Source organism: Trichomycterus rosablanca, chromosome 21 (assembly GCF_030014385.1).
Source record: "Trichomycterus rosablanca isolate fTriRos1 chromosome 21, fTriRos1.hap1, whole genome shotgun sequence".
Lineage (NCBI taxonomy): Eukaryota > Metazoa > Chordata > Actinopteri > Siluriformes > Trichomycteridae > Trichomycterus > Trichomycterus rosablanca.
This window is the reverse complement of record NC_086008.1, coordinates 3,095,827-3,114,855: the sequence shown is the minus strand read 5'-3', so window position 1 is coordinate 3,114,855 and position 19,029 is coordinate 3,095,827. Positions and strand designations below refer to the sequence as shown.

Below are 19,029 nucleotides of genomic sequence, written 5' to 3'. Positions count from 1 at the left end.
ATTGAAGAGGCTGAGGGTAAAGGTGTTGTACTGGCCAAGCATGTCTCCAGACCTAAACCCAATAGAACATCTTTGGGGCATCCTCAAGCGGAAGGTGGAGGAGCGCAAAGTCTCGAATATCCGCCAGCTCCGTGATGTCGTCATGGAGGAGTGGAAAAGCATTCCAGTGGCAACCTGTGAAGCTCTGGTAAACTCCATGCCCAGGAGAGTTAAGGCAGTTCTGGGAAATAATGGTGGCCACACAAAATATTGACAATTCAGGAACTTTCACTAAGGGGTGTACTTACTTTTGTTGCCGGTGGTTTAGACATTAATGGCTGTATATTGAGTTATTTTGAGGGAAGAATAAGTTTACACTGTTATATAAGCTGCACACAGACTACTTTTCATTGTGTCAAAGTGTCATTTTGTCAGTGTTGTCCCATGAAAAGATATACTTAAATATCTGCAGAAATGTGAGGGGTGTACTCACTTTTGTGATACACTGTATCATAAAGTGGGTGCTTTAACATAGCAACATGAGGCCTGAGAACCTGGATTCAACACTTGCATCAGGTCACTGTCTGTGAGGAAGTTTTGCATGTGCTCCCTCTGTCCGTCTGGGCTTTTTTTTTTTTGTGTAGATTTACAAATACATTTGTGGACCGTATCATTTCTCCTCTCGTCTGCCTTCATTCCCAATATTGGTCACATAAGACACCTTCTGTCTTAAAGTGACCCTGATCGTGACAAGTCGAACACGTCCATGTGCATCCGCCTCCACTCACAGGCTCAAACGTTCCATCTGGGTTCTATTAACCGGGTGTCGAATGAAGTCGTCCGAAACTCACATCGTATTCTGGTTCCGTTCCAATCCCAGCAAGCAAGCAAGCAGGGCTGCTTTTGGTTCCGTCTTGGGAGCGACACACCTGACCGTGTTAATCAGGGCTTGATTATTTGGATCGGACCTCTGTCGGCCCCAGAGCGTGAGAGCAGAATCACGGGAGGAGGCGGCGGTGACTTTAAACCGTGTGATGTTGGTAGTGGAAATAAAGTTCTTTTGATCACAGTCGTCTCTGCGGTTCCTCCTGACTGGGATCTTCTTCCAGCACGTCATTGGAAAAACAGACACGTGAGGAGAACCTGGACGTGCGGGGTGCATCCGAAATCTCTCCAAGATAGCAGACGATCAGACGAATACAGGCGCTGATTTCTCTCCCAGTTCGTTCCAGGGTTTTGGGCCCAGACAGGCACTCAGGAATGACATCAGATCATACGAGGCGCTGATGATGATGAAGACGCTGCGGTGAGAGACCGAGACGCTGATCAGAGGAAAAAAGCGAGACGTGACGTCTTACTCAGTGTCTCCATGTGCTAAAATAGAACCCGGTTCTGCCTGTCGTGTGGGATTCTTATGGTTACCATATTACCTCGTAAAAGAACTGAAAGAACAGCAATAAAACACACACACACACACACCCGACCCAAAGATTAAAGATTTACATATCATCCAGACTTTGCAATGATGTATTTAACACTCGAGATGAACAGGGGGGCGAGGGGAGCGTGTTAATCACATAACCCAAATCGGCGGGATGAGCGCCTGTGGTTCCGCTGCAGTAATAATAAGATTAAGCTCAGAAGAGGACGGAGGAGAACACAGACGCAGCCGTCTACTTAAATCATAAATAAATAAAGCCTTAACCTCATTTCTGCTCGTGCCATATCGCATTTCTATGCCAATCAAAAAGTCACACAAACAGTTTCACAAAGTATTTCATTCCAATCAGAGCTGTGGTGGCACCAGTGCCACCCAGAAGCACCAGACTTAAGAAAGCAATCCGGCCAACCCACCATCTGCAATTTAAGAACGTGGAAAAAACCAAACAGACCTGTAAAGAACAGACAGTGTTCTAACCAAGATCATTTCCTTCATTCTAAATAACTGAGCCTATCGACTATTAATCAATCTGAGAGATTTACAGGTTACAGTAATAATCTGAAGTGTCAAAGTGGGTTTCCTGTGGAAGGTGGATTTTCTGATTTAAACTGATCATACTGTGGGTGTGAGGAACTAAGTGGGTGAACAAGGGCCCCAGTCCATCGCAGTGTGTGTGGATGAAATGCCAGAAACAAAATAAAGTGGTGGTAACACATGAAAATGAAATAAAAGCTATATGCAACTTTAGATTATTATTATTTTCATCATCATCATCATTATTATTATTAATATTATAATTATTTTTATTATTATTATTATTATTATCATTATTATTATTATTATTACTATAATTATTATTATTATTATCACTATTATTATTATTATTTTATCATCACTATTATTATTATTGCTATTATTATTATTATTATCATTATCACTATTATTATTATTATCACTTATTATTATTACTATCATTATTATTATTATCACTATTATTATTATTATTATCATTATCACTATTATTATTATTATCACTTATTATTATTATTATTATTATCACTATTATTATTATTATTATTATTATCACTATTATTATTATTATTATTATCACTTATTATTATTATTATCACTATTATTATTATTATTATTATTATCACTATTATTATTACTTGTATTATTACTATTATTATTATTATTATTATTCTCATTATTATTATTATTATTACTATTATTATCACTTATTATTATTACTATTATTATTATTATTACTATTATTATTTTATTATTATTACTATTATTATCACTTATTATTATTATTATTACTATCATCATCATTATCATTATTCTCATTATTATTATTATTATTATCACTATTATTATTATTACTATTATTATTATTATTATTATTATTAATATCATCATTTTCATTATTGTTGTTATTATTATTATTGTTATTATCATTATTATTATTATTGTTATTATTCTCATTATTATTATTATTATTAATATCATCATTTTCATTATTGTTGTTATTATTATTGTTATTATCATTATTATTATTATTGTTATTATTCTCATTATTATTATTATTATTATTATTATTATTATCACTGTTATCATTATTATCACTCACTCAGGAGAGAACATGCAAACTCCACACAGAAAGGACCTGGACCGCTCCATTATTATTATTATAATTATTATTATATATTACACTGAAGTGCCAGAAAAACAGGTACAACATAGCACTGTAGTGGCTGGTGGTGGCACCATAATGATGTAGGGTTTGTTTAGCTGGCATTCCATGTGACCCCCTGGTACAAACGTCTCTGACAGGTGAACTCTGTGTGTGCCTCCTTTCTGACAAGTTACACCCGTTCATGTCCTGCGTTCGTTCCAACAGGACAAAGCGACGCCCCACACATCAAGAGATGCCAGATTATGATTAGAGGAACGTTCATCTGAGTTTGGGGTTTTGCCATTCCCACCTAAGTCACCAGATCTCAATGTTATCAAACACTATCTGTTATCTGGGATGCCATACAGCACACTGTGGAACACAGAAATCCTACAGAACAGAATACTACAGGACTGTGGACCGTTCTGCAGAAGGTATGGTGTTCACTGCAAACAGAATATTTTCACAAGCTTGTGGGGTCCATGCCCCGTCGTATGTCCTACGCTCATGTAGGGGTCCGACCAAGTATTAGACAGGTGTACCAAGTTTTCTGGTATCTCAGTGTGTATTATATTATTATTATTATTATTATTATTATTATTTGTATAGTATCATGTCTTTTGTTTGGGTCTTCATAGATATCGTGTATCATTTCCTTACACACACACTGCGGGCACCGGTAGATTACAGTACCCCATGTTCAACCTAAATTATAAATAGAAAGTCTATCTTTAGAACAGTGTCCGTTCTTTCCCTCCTTTGTTTCGGTTTAGGCGTTCTTTTGGTTTCCTCTCTCCTCCTTCACTCACATCACAGAGCATCACAGGCCTGAAACCAGCGGTCATTTAAGGCCTGGATTGTGGAGTGACCATAACAGCGGACCAAAGGTAGACAAGCAGAACCCACACATGCTGTTCTACATCTAATAGACCTGTGTGTGTGTGTGTGTGTGTGTGTGTGTGTGTGTGTGTTTCTACTTAATTTTATGTTCTGTTCGATGTATTGTGGCAACACGAGAATCCAGAAGAATTTAAAAACACTGGTTTCAGTCAAACTGGGATCAAGTTTTCCCACTGTAATGCCCACTTTCATGAAACACGAGTGCCTGCCTAAATCCGCTGGCATCACACACTGTTTAGCACACACACACACACACACTGTTTACACATGAAGTCAAGTGGAAGGGATTAGCATGCCGGCGTGTAATAAGCCCCGCTGAGCCGTCAAGCACCCAGATTACATTTCTGTGGTTTCACACTGGCAAACGAGGCCAGATCGCTGCCACACCGTGACCCTTAAATACCGACCCTGGTGCCCCACTCTTCCACCGGTCAAGCTTATGGGATCCTGAGCTTACAGATGAGACACAACACAATATGAGCAGTGAGTTAGGAACTGAACAGACCACAAAACAAGAGCTGTGGGACCAATTTAGCATGAAGTGATGAAGCAGAAGACGAGAGCGGCTGGCAGAGCGGGTGATACGGAGTGGGGTGCAATAAAAAACTCACACAAACTCTATTTTATGTTCTACAGCGACAGGTATGCAGATCAGCACCTCAACGTCTGAGACCATGGTAATCTTCCGGAAAAAGATGGCATGCTCCCTGTGAGTAGGACGTGAGGAGTTCAAATATCTCGGGGTCTTGTTCACGAGTGATGCGAAGAGGGATCACTCGAGCGATCTGTGTCCCTATCCTCACCTATGGTCACGAGCTTTGGCTAATGACCGAAAGATCGAGGTCGCGGATACAAGCGGCCGAAATGAGCTTTCTCCGGCAGGTTGATCGGGTGAGGAGCTCAGCAATACGGGAGGAGCTCGGAGTAGAACCGCTGCTCCTTCGCGTTTAGAGGAGCCAGTTGAGGTGGTTCGGGCATCTGATAAAGATGCCTCCTGGACGCCTCCCTTTGGAGGTATGCCAGGCACGGCCGACTGGGAGGAGGCCCCAGGGTCGACCCAGGACCCGCTGGAGGGATTACATCTCCCAGCTGGCATGGGAACGCCTGGGGATCCCACCAGAGGAGCTGGTAGAGGCGGCGGGGTAGAGAGTTACCACTGCGACCCTGAATAGATAAGCGGCACAGATGATGATGATGATGATGATCACTGATCACTGTTTCACTGTTCCACTGTCGCCTTCCGATACATTTTTCCAGCATTGTACCAACTTTTTAATGCCATCAGCAAAAATGCTTTTGGTTGAGTGCGTATCCACTAATGCAGCACTGCTTTAACATCATCATCACATGAAAATCTTCTTTCTCTTAAAGCTTCTTTGAGCGTCCAAAAAGGTGGAAATCAGATGGATTTGGACTATAAGCATCTCTGAGACACGACCGATTATTCCTCCTACTACACCCTCACTGCTTATAACTGAAAGATCCCTCATGGTTAGGGATGTCCTGATCATGTTTTTTTGTTCCCGATCCCGATTATTAATTTTAAAAAAATATTTAATATTTTCTAGATATTGTGTAGATAAGAACTAGATAATACTGTTCACACGGTGCACACTTCAACTACAATACAGTTATTCACATTAATCCAATGTATATGTTTAACAACTGAATAGCTCTGCAGTGCTGTAGGGAAAAATTGCCTGCATCCAAGCTATCGCTTAATGTTCTTTTATTTTTACAAAATAAAAGTAAACAAACTTAGTGCAGCATTGTAGTAGTAAAACTAGAACACTCAGAATGAAGTGAAGGTTCTTTTTGAGGAAAATCAGCGTCTCTGCCGTGTTAGCGGACAGCCGGTTCCTCTTCTCATCATATAATAATAAACTCGCTGTATTCGGCTGAGTGTTTATATTTTAGGTGCCGTATCAGATTGGTAGATCGTTTGGTTAAATTATATCTGGTTTGTTTATGAGCCACCGTACTTGTAGGCGTGTTGTAACTAAGCCAATCAGAGTGCTTGATACTGAGATGTCGTTCAGTCTTGTAACATGGTGCTGTATGTTATGCTTCTTTTCATACTCGGATTAAAAGTTATTGTTTTGTAAACCGGAGTGATCCTTGACTCACACACCATATAAACAGTAAAATTCTACAGTAATGAACGCAGCTCTGCTCCTATCGCCTCGTTACACTTCACTGTTGGACTCTCCGTTTACGACACCTGCTTGACCGCTGACGTAAAACGAAAAATCGGGCTTAGGATCGGCTTAGTAAAGCCGATACCGATCAGTTAAAAAATGCCTTGATCGGGCCCGATTCCGATCTTTGAGATCGGATCGGGACATCCCTACTCATGGTAGCGCAAATCTCACCTCCCAACATGCAGAAGGTGGGATGGCTAAAACCCACCACCCACCCCACCCCTCCCTGAGGTGTAAATGATGATTTACTCAGAATTATCCGCGTATTTCTACAGGCCAAAAACAACAACGATAAAAAAGAGTCGCTCCCTCAGTCATCACTCACGCTAAATACGAGCGGGGATGGGAGCTCCCCTCCCGAAACAATAAACGCCCCTGAAGAGGGATTTGTTCTAACCCCATTATGAGCCGTCGAATATATTTCATCTGGCCGTGACGATACCCATCAGGCCCCGAGCCGTGTTGTAACAGGTCCTGCTTTTCAACACGTCGTGCGCACCGTGTACCTTCGTTCAGGTCTATAATAATAATAATTGATTCTGAACCGAGGGGAACGTTTGGGGGCTGGAAACACCACAGAGAAGTTCGGGGGGTGCAGGGGGGGTCTAGGAGAGGAACTCCTGCTGGGTTTTGGGACTCCTGGAGCCTGGCAGGCATGGAAGTGCTTCCTCCATCTGAAAACACTTAAGGCTTTCATTCACTGAACACAGGAACTGAACACAGGAACCTTACATGCCGAACACAGGAACCGAACATGCTGAACACAGGAACCGAACACGCCGAACACAGTTAACCTAACACGCTGAACACAGTTAACTTCATATGATGAACACAGGAACCAAACACGCTGAACACAGTTAACTTCATATGATGAACACAGGAACCAAACACGCTGAACACAGTTAATCTCATGTGATGAACACAGGAACCAAACACGCTGAACACAGTTAAATTCATATGATGAACACAGGAACCAAACACGCTGAACACAGTTAATCTCATATGATGAGCACAGGAACCAAACACGCTGAACACAGTTAACTTCATATGATGAACACAGGAACCAAACATGCTGAACACAGTTAATCTCATATGATGAACACAGGAACCAAACACGCTGAACACAGTTAACTTCATATGATGAACACAGGAACCAAACACGCTGAACACAGTTAACTTCATATGATGAACACAGGAACCAAACACGCTGAACACAGTTAACTTCATATGATGAACACATGAACCAAACACGCTGAACACAGTTAACTTCATATGATGAACACAGGAACCAAACACGCTGAACACAGTTAATCTCATATGATGAGCACAGGAACCAAACACGCTGAACACAGTTAACTTCATATGATGAACACAGGAACCTAAAAGCTAAACACGCTGAACACAGGAACCTAAAGCGCCAAACACAGGAACCGAACACACCCTCAACGCGGGAACCGAACACGCTCAACACAGGAACCTAACACGCTGAACACAGGAACCGAACACACTCAACACAAAAACCTAACACGCTGAACACGGGAACCGAACAAGCAGAACACATGAACCGAACACGCTGAACACGGGAACCGAACACGCTGAACACAGGAACCTTACACGCTCAACATGGGAACCGAACACAGGAACCTAACACGCTGAACACAGGAACCGAACACACTCAACACAAAAACCTAACACGTTGAACACGGGAACCGAACACGCTGAACACAGGAACCTTACATGCTCAACATGGGAACCGAACACAGAAACCTAACATGCTGAACACATGAACCGAACACAGAAACCTAACACGCTGAACACAGGAACCTAACACGCTGAACACAGGAACCGAACACAGAAACCTAACACGCTGAACACAGGAACCTAACACGCTGAACACATGAACCGAACACGCTGAACACAGGAACCGAACACAGAAACCTAACACGCTGAACACAGGAACCTAACACGCTGAACACAGGAACCTAACACGCTGAACACAGGAACCTAACACGCTGAACACATGAACCTAACACGCTGAACACAGGAACCTAACACGCTGAACACAGGAACCTAACACGCTGAACACAGGAACCTAACACGCTGAACACAGGAACCGAACACAGAAACCTAACACACTGAACACAGGAACCTAACACGCTGAACACAGGAACCTAACACGCTGAACACAGGAACCTAACACGCTGAACACAGGAACCGAACACAGAAACCTAACACGCTGAACACATGAACCTAACACGCTGAACACAGGAACCTAACACGCTGAACACAGGAACCTAACACGCTGAACACATGAACCGAACACGCTGAACACAGGAACCGAACACAGAAACCTAACACACTGAACACAGGAACCGAACACAGGAACCTAACACGCTGAACACATGAACCGAACACGCTGAACACAGGAACCGAACACAGAAACCTAACACGCTGAACACATGAACCGAACACACTGAACACAGGAACCGAACACAGGAACCTAACACGCTGAACACAGGAACCTAACACGCTGAACACGCCAAACACAGGAACCTAACACACTCAACACAGGAACCTAAAATGCTGAACACAGGACCCGAACACACTGAACACTGTTAACCTTATACGATCGCTTACTAATACACTATATGGACAAAAGTATTGGGACGCTCGTTCTAATTACTGGATTTATGTGTTTTAGGAGGGCAGCTGTAGCCTAGTGGTTAAGGTACTGGACTAGCAATCAAAAGGTCACTGGTTCAAGCCCCACCACTGCCAGGTATACAGTATACTGCCTCAGTACTGTAAGTCGTCTTGGATAAAAGCATCTGCTAAACGCTGTAACCTGTGTATGCAAAAATAACACTGTGGATGACCACAGTACCACAACTTAGCAGTTAAAACATTTAACTCAGACACGTAGAGAGACAGAAATAGAAAGTGTTTCCTTTATTTGGACACAAATGAGGAACCCAGCAGCCTGTAAACTGGTTTAGATCTTTAACTGGTCCTATTTTATCCGGCTTGGTTTTCTCGCCACATCAGAGCGTCTCTACTTACAATTACACACCGCTTACAACCGCCCACACCACCGCTAAACACCACAAACGACTGGACTTACACCACTACCAACCATCCCGACCTCCCATACAGATCCAACCCAAAACTACTTTAGCATCACGCCGCCCCTTAAATTACTCTGCCAGTCGAGCATATTACACTGGTAGCTTATAAAAGCTATTTATGTACTTCTACTCATACGCCTACTAGCCACAATGCTAATGACCGTGTTTACTGTTTACTAGCTGACTGGAAAAATCCTCATTTACACTCGACCACACGACACTCCAGTCACTCATGTGGTTTATGAGCTGATACAGACACGGGGACGGATCTGTATTTAGAGCTAATAAACCGTCTGTTTGAACAGTGTAAATGGTGCTACTGTGTTAATAAAACATCACGAGCGAGGTCACAGACTGAGGTCTGGAGGATCTACTGAATCTACAGACAGGTCTGTACTTATAGTTCACAAAATGTTATTAATGCCAGTCAAGAATTACAACTAGGGCTGGCTCAATACCACTTTTTTATGTCCGATACCGATACCAATCCGATACGTCATATCTCCTTTCAAACAACTAAGCAGTAATAATACACGTCTCAATGCACCATGGGTAAACTAGCTATCTAAATAACAATGCTCAGACTGTGAAACAAATATTCTAAAGTAATAAACACCTACAACATCACACTTGTACAAAACTGCTGTTTTTATTTTAACTTTCGGACGCTCCCTCGTTATTCAGTCAGATTATCACTCAGAATTAAGGCGCCTCATTAGGAGCATTTTAAAGGATCTAAGAATTTAGACACGCCCTCTTCTTGGGAGTGTAGGACGATATAAAATGTGTCTATGTAGAGAGATCACGAGGTTTTCGGACAGACCCATATCCTTATTTATTTATGAAATGCTTTGTTGGAAGCTTTGTCAGTCGAAGTGACGAGAGGAACATATTGAAAAGACGTGAGGACACAGACGGGCTTCCATTCAGCGCTCGGTGCTTTTGATCAGCCAACAAAAAGACGTTTAATTAATCTATTCAGTAACACACACACACACACACACACACACACACACACACACACACGCCGTCCCTTTACTCTACATAACTCTTTCATTAACCCCCCGCAGCCTCAAATAAAGACTCATCGCATCGTTTAACAGGAAGCTTAATGTGTGTACAGGATTTAAACGAGGCTTTAAGAGGATCCGGTTTCCTAAATGAGACTGGGTTATGACAGGACCAGGCCTGTACTTTGGTTACTTCGGTGAAGTGTTATAGACACCACACGCCCAGTATAGACCACCACACGCTAACTTCCACACGTAATGTGTGTCTCTTTAGGCTCCAGATCGTTTCTGTGCTCTCGTTTGGCACACACTTGCATTCAAAAGTGATTTCACAGGCCGGGATCCAAGCTGAGAATAAATCCAAGAGCTTCAGGATTTACGGGGCGTCTGCAAATGAGAAAAGTGCTAATAAAAGCTATTTCATCCAAAATGCGACTACAGTTTGTGACGGGTTTTTCACAGCATGAAAACAAACACTTTAAGTGATATATTTTCTGTCTATTGTACTCTTCATAAATAAATAAATAAAACAATGTTTTAAAGCTGCTATGAAGATTAACTTACTAACCCTATTTCAAGAAAAGTTGGGACATTTTTAAATGCAGTAAAAACTCCTGTCACACGCTCCCTCCTTTCTTATTTGCCCATAATTCAGTGGAGTTGCAAGTGTGTGCCCTGGAACCGAGAGGGTAACCCAATCGTAGCTGCACAGCAGAGCCGAGATTCGAACCCACTACCCTCCGCTCGGCAGCCCAAAGCTCTAGCCACTAGGCTACATCTGTCTCTAAATAAAGGATTCTGACAATGTTACACACATTTAAGCAGCTTCCAGTTTACACCAGACTCAGTTTCTTTGATGATGGAATGGAAACCTGTCTGGGGTGTTTACTGCATTTTGTGTATTGAATCAGACCCACTGCAACCCTGACCAGGATAAAGCAGTGGTAAAACAGACAATACATTAATGCTTCTTTGGCGCTTGTTAGATTTAAGAATCCAGACGAACTTCTTCCCAGCATGAGGTGACGTTTAGATTTTCCTTCTTGACCTTGGCAAGAGACCGTCGTCTGATGTCAAGGTTGTTCTGACAAAGTATAAACCAACCGAGAGAGAGAGAGAGAGCGAGACTGAGCGAGAGAGAGAGAGAGAGAGAGAGAGAGAGAGAGAGACTGAGCGAGAGACAGAGAGAGAGAGAGAGAGAGACTGAGCGAGAGAGAGAGACTGAGCGAGAGAGAGATGAGAAAGAGAGAGAGACTGAGCGAGAGAGAGAGAGAGAGAGAGAGAGAGAGACTGAGCGAGAGAGAGAGAGAGAGAGACATGAGAAAGAGAGAGAGACTGAAAGTTGAGAAGATGCAGCTGATTGGTTGTAATGGTGACGCTACGATACACACCAATGCAGATAACACAGCCAGATACACGCACACACACACACACACACACACACACACACACACACACACACACACACACACACATTAACACACACACACACACACATAGTCAGATACACACACATTAACACACACACACAGCCAGATAAACACACTAACACACACACACACACACACACACACACATTAACACACACACACACACACAGTCAGATACACACACATTAACACACACACACACACACACAGTCAGATACACACACATTAACACACACACACATTAACACACACACACATAGTCAGATACACACACATGAACACACACACACAGCCAGATAAACACACTAACACACACACACACACACACATTAACACACACACACACACAGTCAGATACACACACACACACACACACACATTAACACACACACACACACACAGTCAGATACACACACATTAACACACACATACATACATACAGCCAGATATACACATTCTAACACACACACAGACACATAGCCAGACACACACACACATTAACACACACACACACACACAGCCAGATTAACACACACACACACACACACACACATTAACACACACACACAGTCAGATACACACACATTAACACACACATACATACATACATACAGCCAGATATACACACTCTAACACACACACAGACACATAGCCAGACACACACACACATTAACACACACACACAGCCAGATAAACACACTAACACACACACACACACACATTAACACACACACACACACACACACACAGTCAGATACACACACATTAACACACACATACATACATACATACAGCCAGATATACACACTCTAACACACACACAGACACATAGCCAGACACACACACACATTAACACACACACACAGCCAGATAAACACACTCACACACACAAACAAACACACACACACACACACACACATTAACACACACACACAGTCAGATACACACACATTAACACACACACACACAGTCAGATACACACACATTGACACACACATACATACACACAGCCAGATATACACACACTAACACACACACAGACACATAGCCAGACACACACACAGACAGGTACACACACATTAACACACACAGTCAGATACACACACAAAACACACACAGTCTGATACACACACATTAATACACACACACACTCACAGCCCGATACGCCTAAATTAACACACACACATACATACACACAGCCAAACACACACATTAACAGACACACACACATGCGTACATACACAGCCAGATACCCACACACATACACACATACATACACACACACACAGACACACAGACAGATAAACACACATTCACACACACATATACACACACAGCCAAATACACACACATAACACACACACACACTCACAGCCAGATACACCTAAATTAACACACACACATACATACACACAGCCAAACACACACATTAACAGACACACACATACTGTACATACACAGCCAGATACCCACACACACAGCCAGATACACACACATTAACACATATACATACACACACACACAGATTAACACACACACAGCCAGATACACACAACCATTAACACACACAGTCAGATACACACATATTAACACACACACAGCCAGATACACACACATTAACACACGCACACACACACACACACACACACACACACACAGCCAGATACCTGAACATGCAATCAAACACAAAACCAGATCCACACACAAACACACGCACACACTTGCTGACTCACTCAGGCTAATACTCACACAGCCCTAACCAATACACACATTCACATCTCTCTCTCTCTCTCTCTCTCTCTCTCTCTCCAGTATTACTCTGTTTCCGTTTGGACTCTACGTTATTTTTTCTTGGCCGTTTAACGTCATCCACAGATACTGACATCAGCAACAAGGACAAAAGGAAACAGGCATGGAAGTGAGTCGCCACTTCCTGTCAGCACCCGGTGCCTGTCTGACCGAGTCAACAGCGGTGATTTTAGAGTTCCTGAAAAAGCTTTTCCTCTAAAATAAGGCGACCTGAGAAGGATTTCATGCCATGTCTGTTTCTACAGGACATGAGGCGTCAGGACACAGATTTATACAGGTTTTCATCAGATAAAATGATTTGTACCGTCAACTTTTAATCAGTTTTAAGGCAAAAAGACGCAGTGATGCTAATCCTGAGAGTGTACAGTCAATATGTCCTGCTATAAACGTCGGTCTAAAACTAAACCTGACCGAAACAAACATCTGCAGAACTAGTAATGATGAGAAATAAAAGTCCAGGAATCACGTGTGAGTGAATCAGAAGTGAATCGTTTCGATATAGGTGTTACAGACCGTGAGCTGCGGCAGCTTCTTCCTCACAGCGAGCTCCGCTGTATCCCGGGCAGCACTTCCACTCCAGAGACGTGACCGTCCGATACACCACCTTAAACGAGGGTCGGACCACCGTACGGTAACTGCAACACAAAAACACACTCACACATCATCCTGGAGCTGAACTTAAATTATTCAACGACTATTAGATCAAGTCCTAATCCAAATCAGTGACCGGGTTCAACTGGATGTGTGTGTGTGTTCACGTGCAGGTGCGAGTGTGTCTTACCTGCCGCTGCTGCAGCCCTGCGGCCATCTACACGCCTGATAAACCCTCTGCACTGTGGTACCGTTCTGTACCTGACACGTCACCATCTTAGTTACAGTCTGGGAACACCAGTTCCTGAGGATACACAACAACACACAAACAAACGGAGCAGAGATTAAACACACAAAAATATATATTCTATTTTTATCTGAGTCCAAATATTAGATACTAATGAACACACATACACACAAAAACATGCACAGCAACACTAATACACACACACACTAACATGTGCACACTAAAACACACACACACAAACACAATAACATGCACAGCAACACTAATGCACACACACACACAAACACACATAAACATGCACACACACACACGCTAACACACACACTATAACATGCACAGCGACACTAATGCAGACACACACACTAGCAACACTAACACAGAATAACATGCACAGCAACATTAATGTACACACATACACTAGCACAAGCACACTAACACACACACACACACACAAGAACAAGCACAGAAATACTAATGCACACACATACACACAACATGCACAGCAACACCAATGCACACACGCACACAAACTCAATAACATGCACAGCAACACTAATGCACACACACACAACATGCACAGCAACACTAATGCACACACACAACAAACACACAACATGCACAGCAACACTAATGCACACAATAACACACACAGTACAATAACACACACAGTAACACACCAACACATGAACACTATCACACACACACTACCGCACACAAAGTGAGTGTGTAAGAGCTGCTCTGAGGCGTGTAAGCGCTCTCATGGACTCTTGAAGCTTCTCACTAAAGTTTATTCTCTCTCAGTGGGCTGTTAGAGAAGCTCTCCATTCACTACAATAGACAGATTGAGACAATATGTGTGTGTGTGTGGCTCAGTACTGGCCAGTAATACCAGTACTGGCATGGTAATAACATTACGCAAAGCTACTGAGTGAAACATGTTCACTTATAATTTTACATCAATATATAGAGGGGCGGGCGGGCGGGCGGGCGGGCGTGTCCCCCAGTATATATTGTACTTGTGGCCTTGTGTTCAAGCATAGGAGATAAACAGCACACAGATTTAAAGTGATGTAAACATCTGTAGATGTGATAAATAACATGTGTATTGTGTGTGGTGCAGACAGGGGGTCCATCAAATACAGCTTCACTCCTCACAAATCATATCGACTGGGGTAACTGGGTTCAGAGGTCACATAGGTCATATTTATTGGGCTTTTTATAGGAATTCTGAGAAATCTGCAAGGAGGAAAACAGCATCAAGGACGAGATCAAAGCCGAATGCTGTTGATTTTTAAAGTGAGAAGCTTCTTCTGTTTTGACAGAGTCAAATAAACGTCCAATAGGACATCCAACAAGCTCATATTCAGGTGTCCAAATACTTTTGACCATATAGTGTACTCTCAGCTCCAATTGAATTATTTATAAATGAAAGTAAGAAGTAATTGCTGTCTATATGGCATCGAACTCGATCACCGGCGTGCAGGATTAAACCTGAAGCTTCAGTAACAGAGCTCTGATGTAGGAGAAGCACGTGGACACGATTATATTAAAAACGTGTCCGCCGCCTGTTCGACACACGACAGCGAGCGGCCGAGCTAACGAGAGTAAAACACGGAAAATAATTATCATACACACACATACACACACGTAACACATTGCCCTCTCTGACCACGTCTGTATATTCAGAGCCTGATTCAAGAACGCGTGAGACGTGACACATCAGGTTTCACAGATTATCAAGTCGACCTTCAGGTCAGGAGTTTCCACGTTGAAGGTCGTCCTGTATTGTTACTATAGCGGATTGCAGGGACGTTCAGTCCACGGTAACGATTGCATTACATGTTTCGTAATGTTGAAATTTTTTTTTGGAAATGTATAGAAGACTTCAATTTCATGAGCCCTGTTTCATTTAAACACAGGTAATCCGAAAGTAAGTAAACTTCATCTTCGCTAGATGTTCACCAGCACCTCGATCATCACCAAAACACTGAACGTTTTAGGAAGATTGGTGTTTCAGCCCTCCAAAACAGCAAGCAGGCCTGGCAGCGGCTGCCCAGGAGACTAACAGATCCCACATGTGCGGGTACGAGCCGAGGGAGCAGGAACAAATTCGTACATCCTGCTCCACCGGCCTCCAGCATTCCAGCAATTTCCGAGAGCTTTGAACAGAACCGCAACGGCACACACGGATCGGAGAGACTGCAGGTTTCAGGAACAGACGGTGAACACACACGGCAGTCGGACCACGCTCAGACCGGGAAGGCTATTCCTGTTCCACGCTAATTATAAAACCAAGCTCCAGATGCCACCGGTGTGCCCTCACAAACACATCATAAAGACGGCAGGACATTCACACAACATCTCGAGCTGCGTAGAGATCATGCAGCTGAAAACACACGTTTCCAGCTCGCGGGGCGGCGGGAGCAGCTCGTCCCCTCGGTCAGAGCCGCACAGGACAGACTAAATATAATCGGATTATTCAGCTGCACGCGGCGCTTTTGATCTCAGCGCATGGTGGCTCGCTATGACGCAGATCTATTTAGAGCACAGAAACACTGCAAGTCTGGCATTTTTTTGGCATTTAGCTGAAGCTTTTACCAAAAACGTCTTACAAGACTGTGACGGTATACAGTCTAAGCAATTGAGGCCTTGCTCAAGGGCCTGGCAGCGGTGGGGTTTGAACCAGCGACATTCTGATTACTAGTTCAGTGTCTGATAATCCAAGATTTGATGGCTATTGCTTTTTGGCATTTCAAAGGGCATAAATTATAACCAAAATCACCCGTTTGTGTGTATTCAGCCTTGTGTGATGAGCCAGGACGCATGAAGGACTGCAGAGCCAAGTCAGTCACCCCGGGGGTTAAACTACACCGCAGTCTGGACCTCAATCAAGCAGTAACATTCATACATTCATTTTCTTATCCGCTTATCCAATTAGGGTTGCGGGGGGGGTTGCTGGAGCCTATCCCAGCTTTTCAATGGTCAGTAACACCCTGGACGGGACGCCAGTCCATCGCAGGGCAGACTCAAATAGACACAAACATACACACACCCATTTACTTATAGGGCAATTCAGTGTCTCCAATTAACCTGACTGCATGTTTTTGGACTGTAGGAGAAAACTCACGCAGACACGGGGAGAACATGCAAACTCTGCACAGAAAGGGGGTCGAACCCAGGACCCGCCTGGGGGTCAAACCCAGGACCTTCTTGCTGTGAGGCGACAGTGCCGCCCATTAAACCACCGTGCCGCCTCAAGCACTAACAGCTGAATTAAATTTCAAAGTCCAAAAACATGCAGTCAGGTGAACTGACACTAAATTGCCCTATAGGTGAATGGGTGTGTGTGTGTGTGTGTGTGTGTGTGTGTGTGTGTGTGTGTCCGCCCTGCAATGGACTGGCACCCCGGCCAGGGTGTTACTGTGTGCCTTGCACCCATTGAAAAGCTGGGATAGGCTCCAGCACCCCCCCCCCCTTCCCGCAACCCTGATTGGATAAGCGGTTAAGAAAGCGAGTGAGTGAAATGAAATGTAATGGTTTTCTCACGAATCCTCTTGAAATGGTTCAGACTGGCTTGTGACGAGCTCCTGCTTTCCAATTCCAACCCTAAAGCATTTAGAGAGGAACGAAAACAGTGGGACGCCGTCAGCTCTGAGAGGTTTCTATCAACAGCGCTCTTTTACAGCTTCCCACAACACGACGCTCTCCAAGTGTTCCTCCTCTCGGTCCAGAGGAGTAGATACGCAACGAAACGCTAACTCTAAAAAAACAAAAGTTCCTCCAGCTGAGGAATGTTGTGGAAACTCGAACTGATGGTGGAGATCAGACAAAACAAGCAGATTCTTTAAAATTCTGGGTTACTGGCTTATTCAAGGCTCAGTACTGCTAACATGAGCCTTAGACTAATGCAGGGCTGAATCAGGAGAAGCAGGGACACCACAGCTATACATCAGAAAAAAATACCCGACAAACATAAAGGCAATTTCCATTGGTGACATTTAGCAGACACTTTTATCCAAAGCCACTTACAATTATGACTAAATACAATTTAAGGAAACTGAGGCTCAGGGACCCAACAGTGGCAACTTGGCAGCAGTGGGGCTTGATCCAGCAACCTTCTGATTACTAGTCCCGTACCTTAACCACTGAGCTAACGCTAATTCCTTAAGTAAACGTGCAAACTGGAGAAAATGTCCAAGTCATCACATTATTACTTCTATTTATATCTAATAACAGACTGTACGTAACACACTTCTATCCAAAGAGACTTACAACTGTGAATCAATAACAAGCTAGTGAAGGTTAAGGGCCTTAATCAGGGACCCAACAGTAGTAACCATGTAATCAATAGTCCAGCACCTTAACTGCTAACCTTCCAATGTTCTAATAAAAAATCTCAGCTCACTATAATAGGTGCTATCAGGCATTTTGGGTAAAATTAGAAATTAAATTTCATTTTACTTTTTTTAATGCATTTTCTCCCTTTTTCTTCTGATTTTTTTAGCGCGTCCAATTTTTACCCAATTGCTTTATGCTTCCTCTTCACTGGTGCCGACCCCTGCCCCGACTGAGGAGAGTGAACTGTCACATTTAGTTCATATGCAGATCAGCCTTGTGC

General features: G+C 43.1%; 1 protein-coding gene across 1 annotated transcript in view; it reads right to left on the bottom strand.

The window, feature by feature from the left end:
* Positions 1-19,029, bottom strand: part of emid1 (EMI domain containing 1) — a 90,095-nt gene that overhangs the window by 57,097 nt on the left and 13,969 nt on the right. Inside the window, exons 2-3 of the mRNA XM_063017717.1 lie at positions 14,355-14,468; positions 14,087-14,208 (exon numbers count right to left, since the gene is read on the bottom strand). Of these exons, the coding sequence (XP_062873787.1) occupies positions 14,087-14,208; positions 14,355-14,468 (236 nt within the window). The remainder of the gene's footprint in view (positions 1-14,086; positions 14,209-14,354; positions 14,469-19,029) is intronic.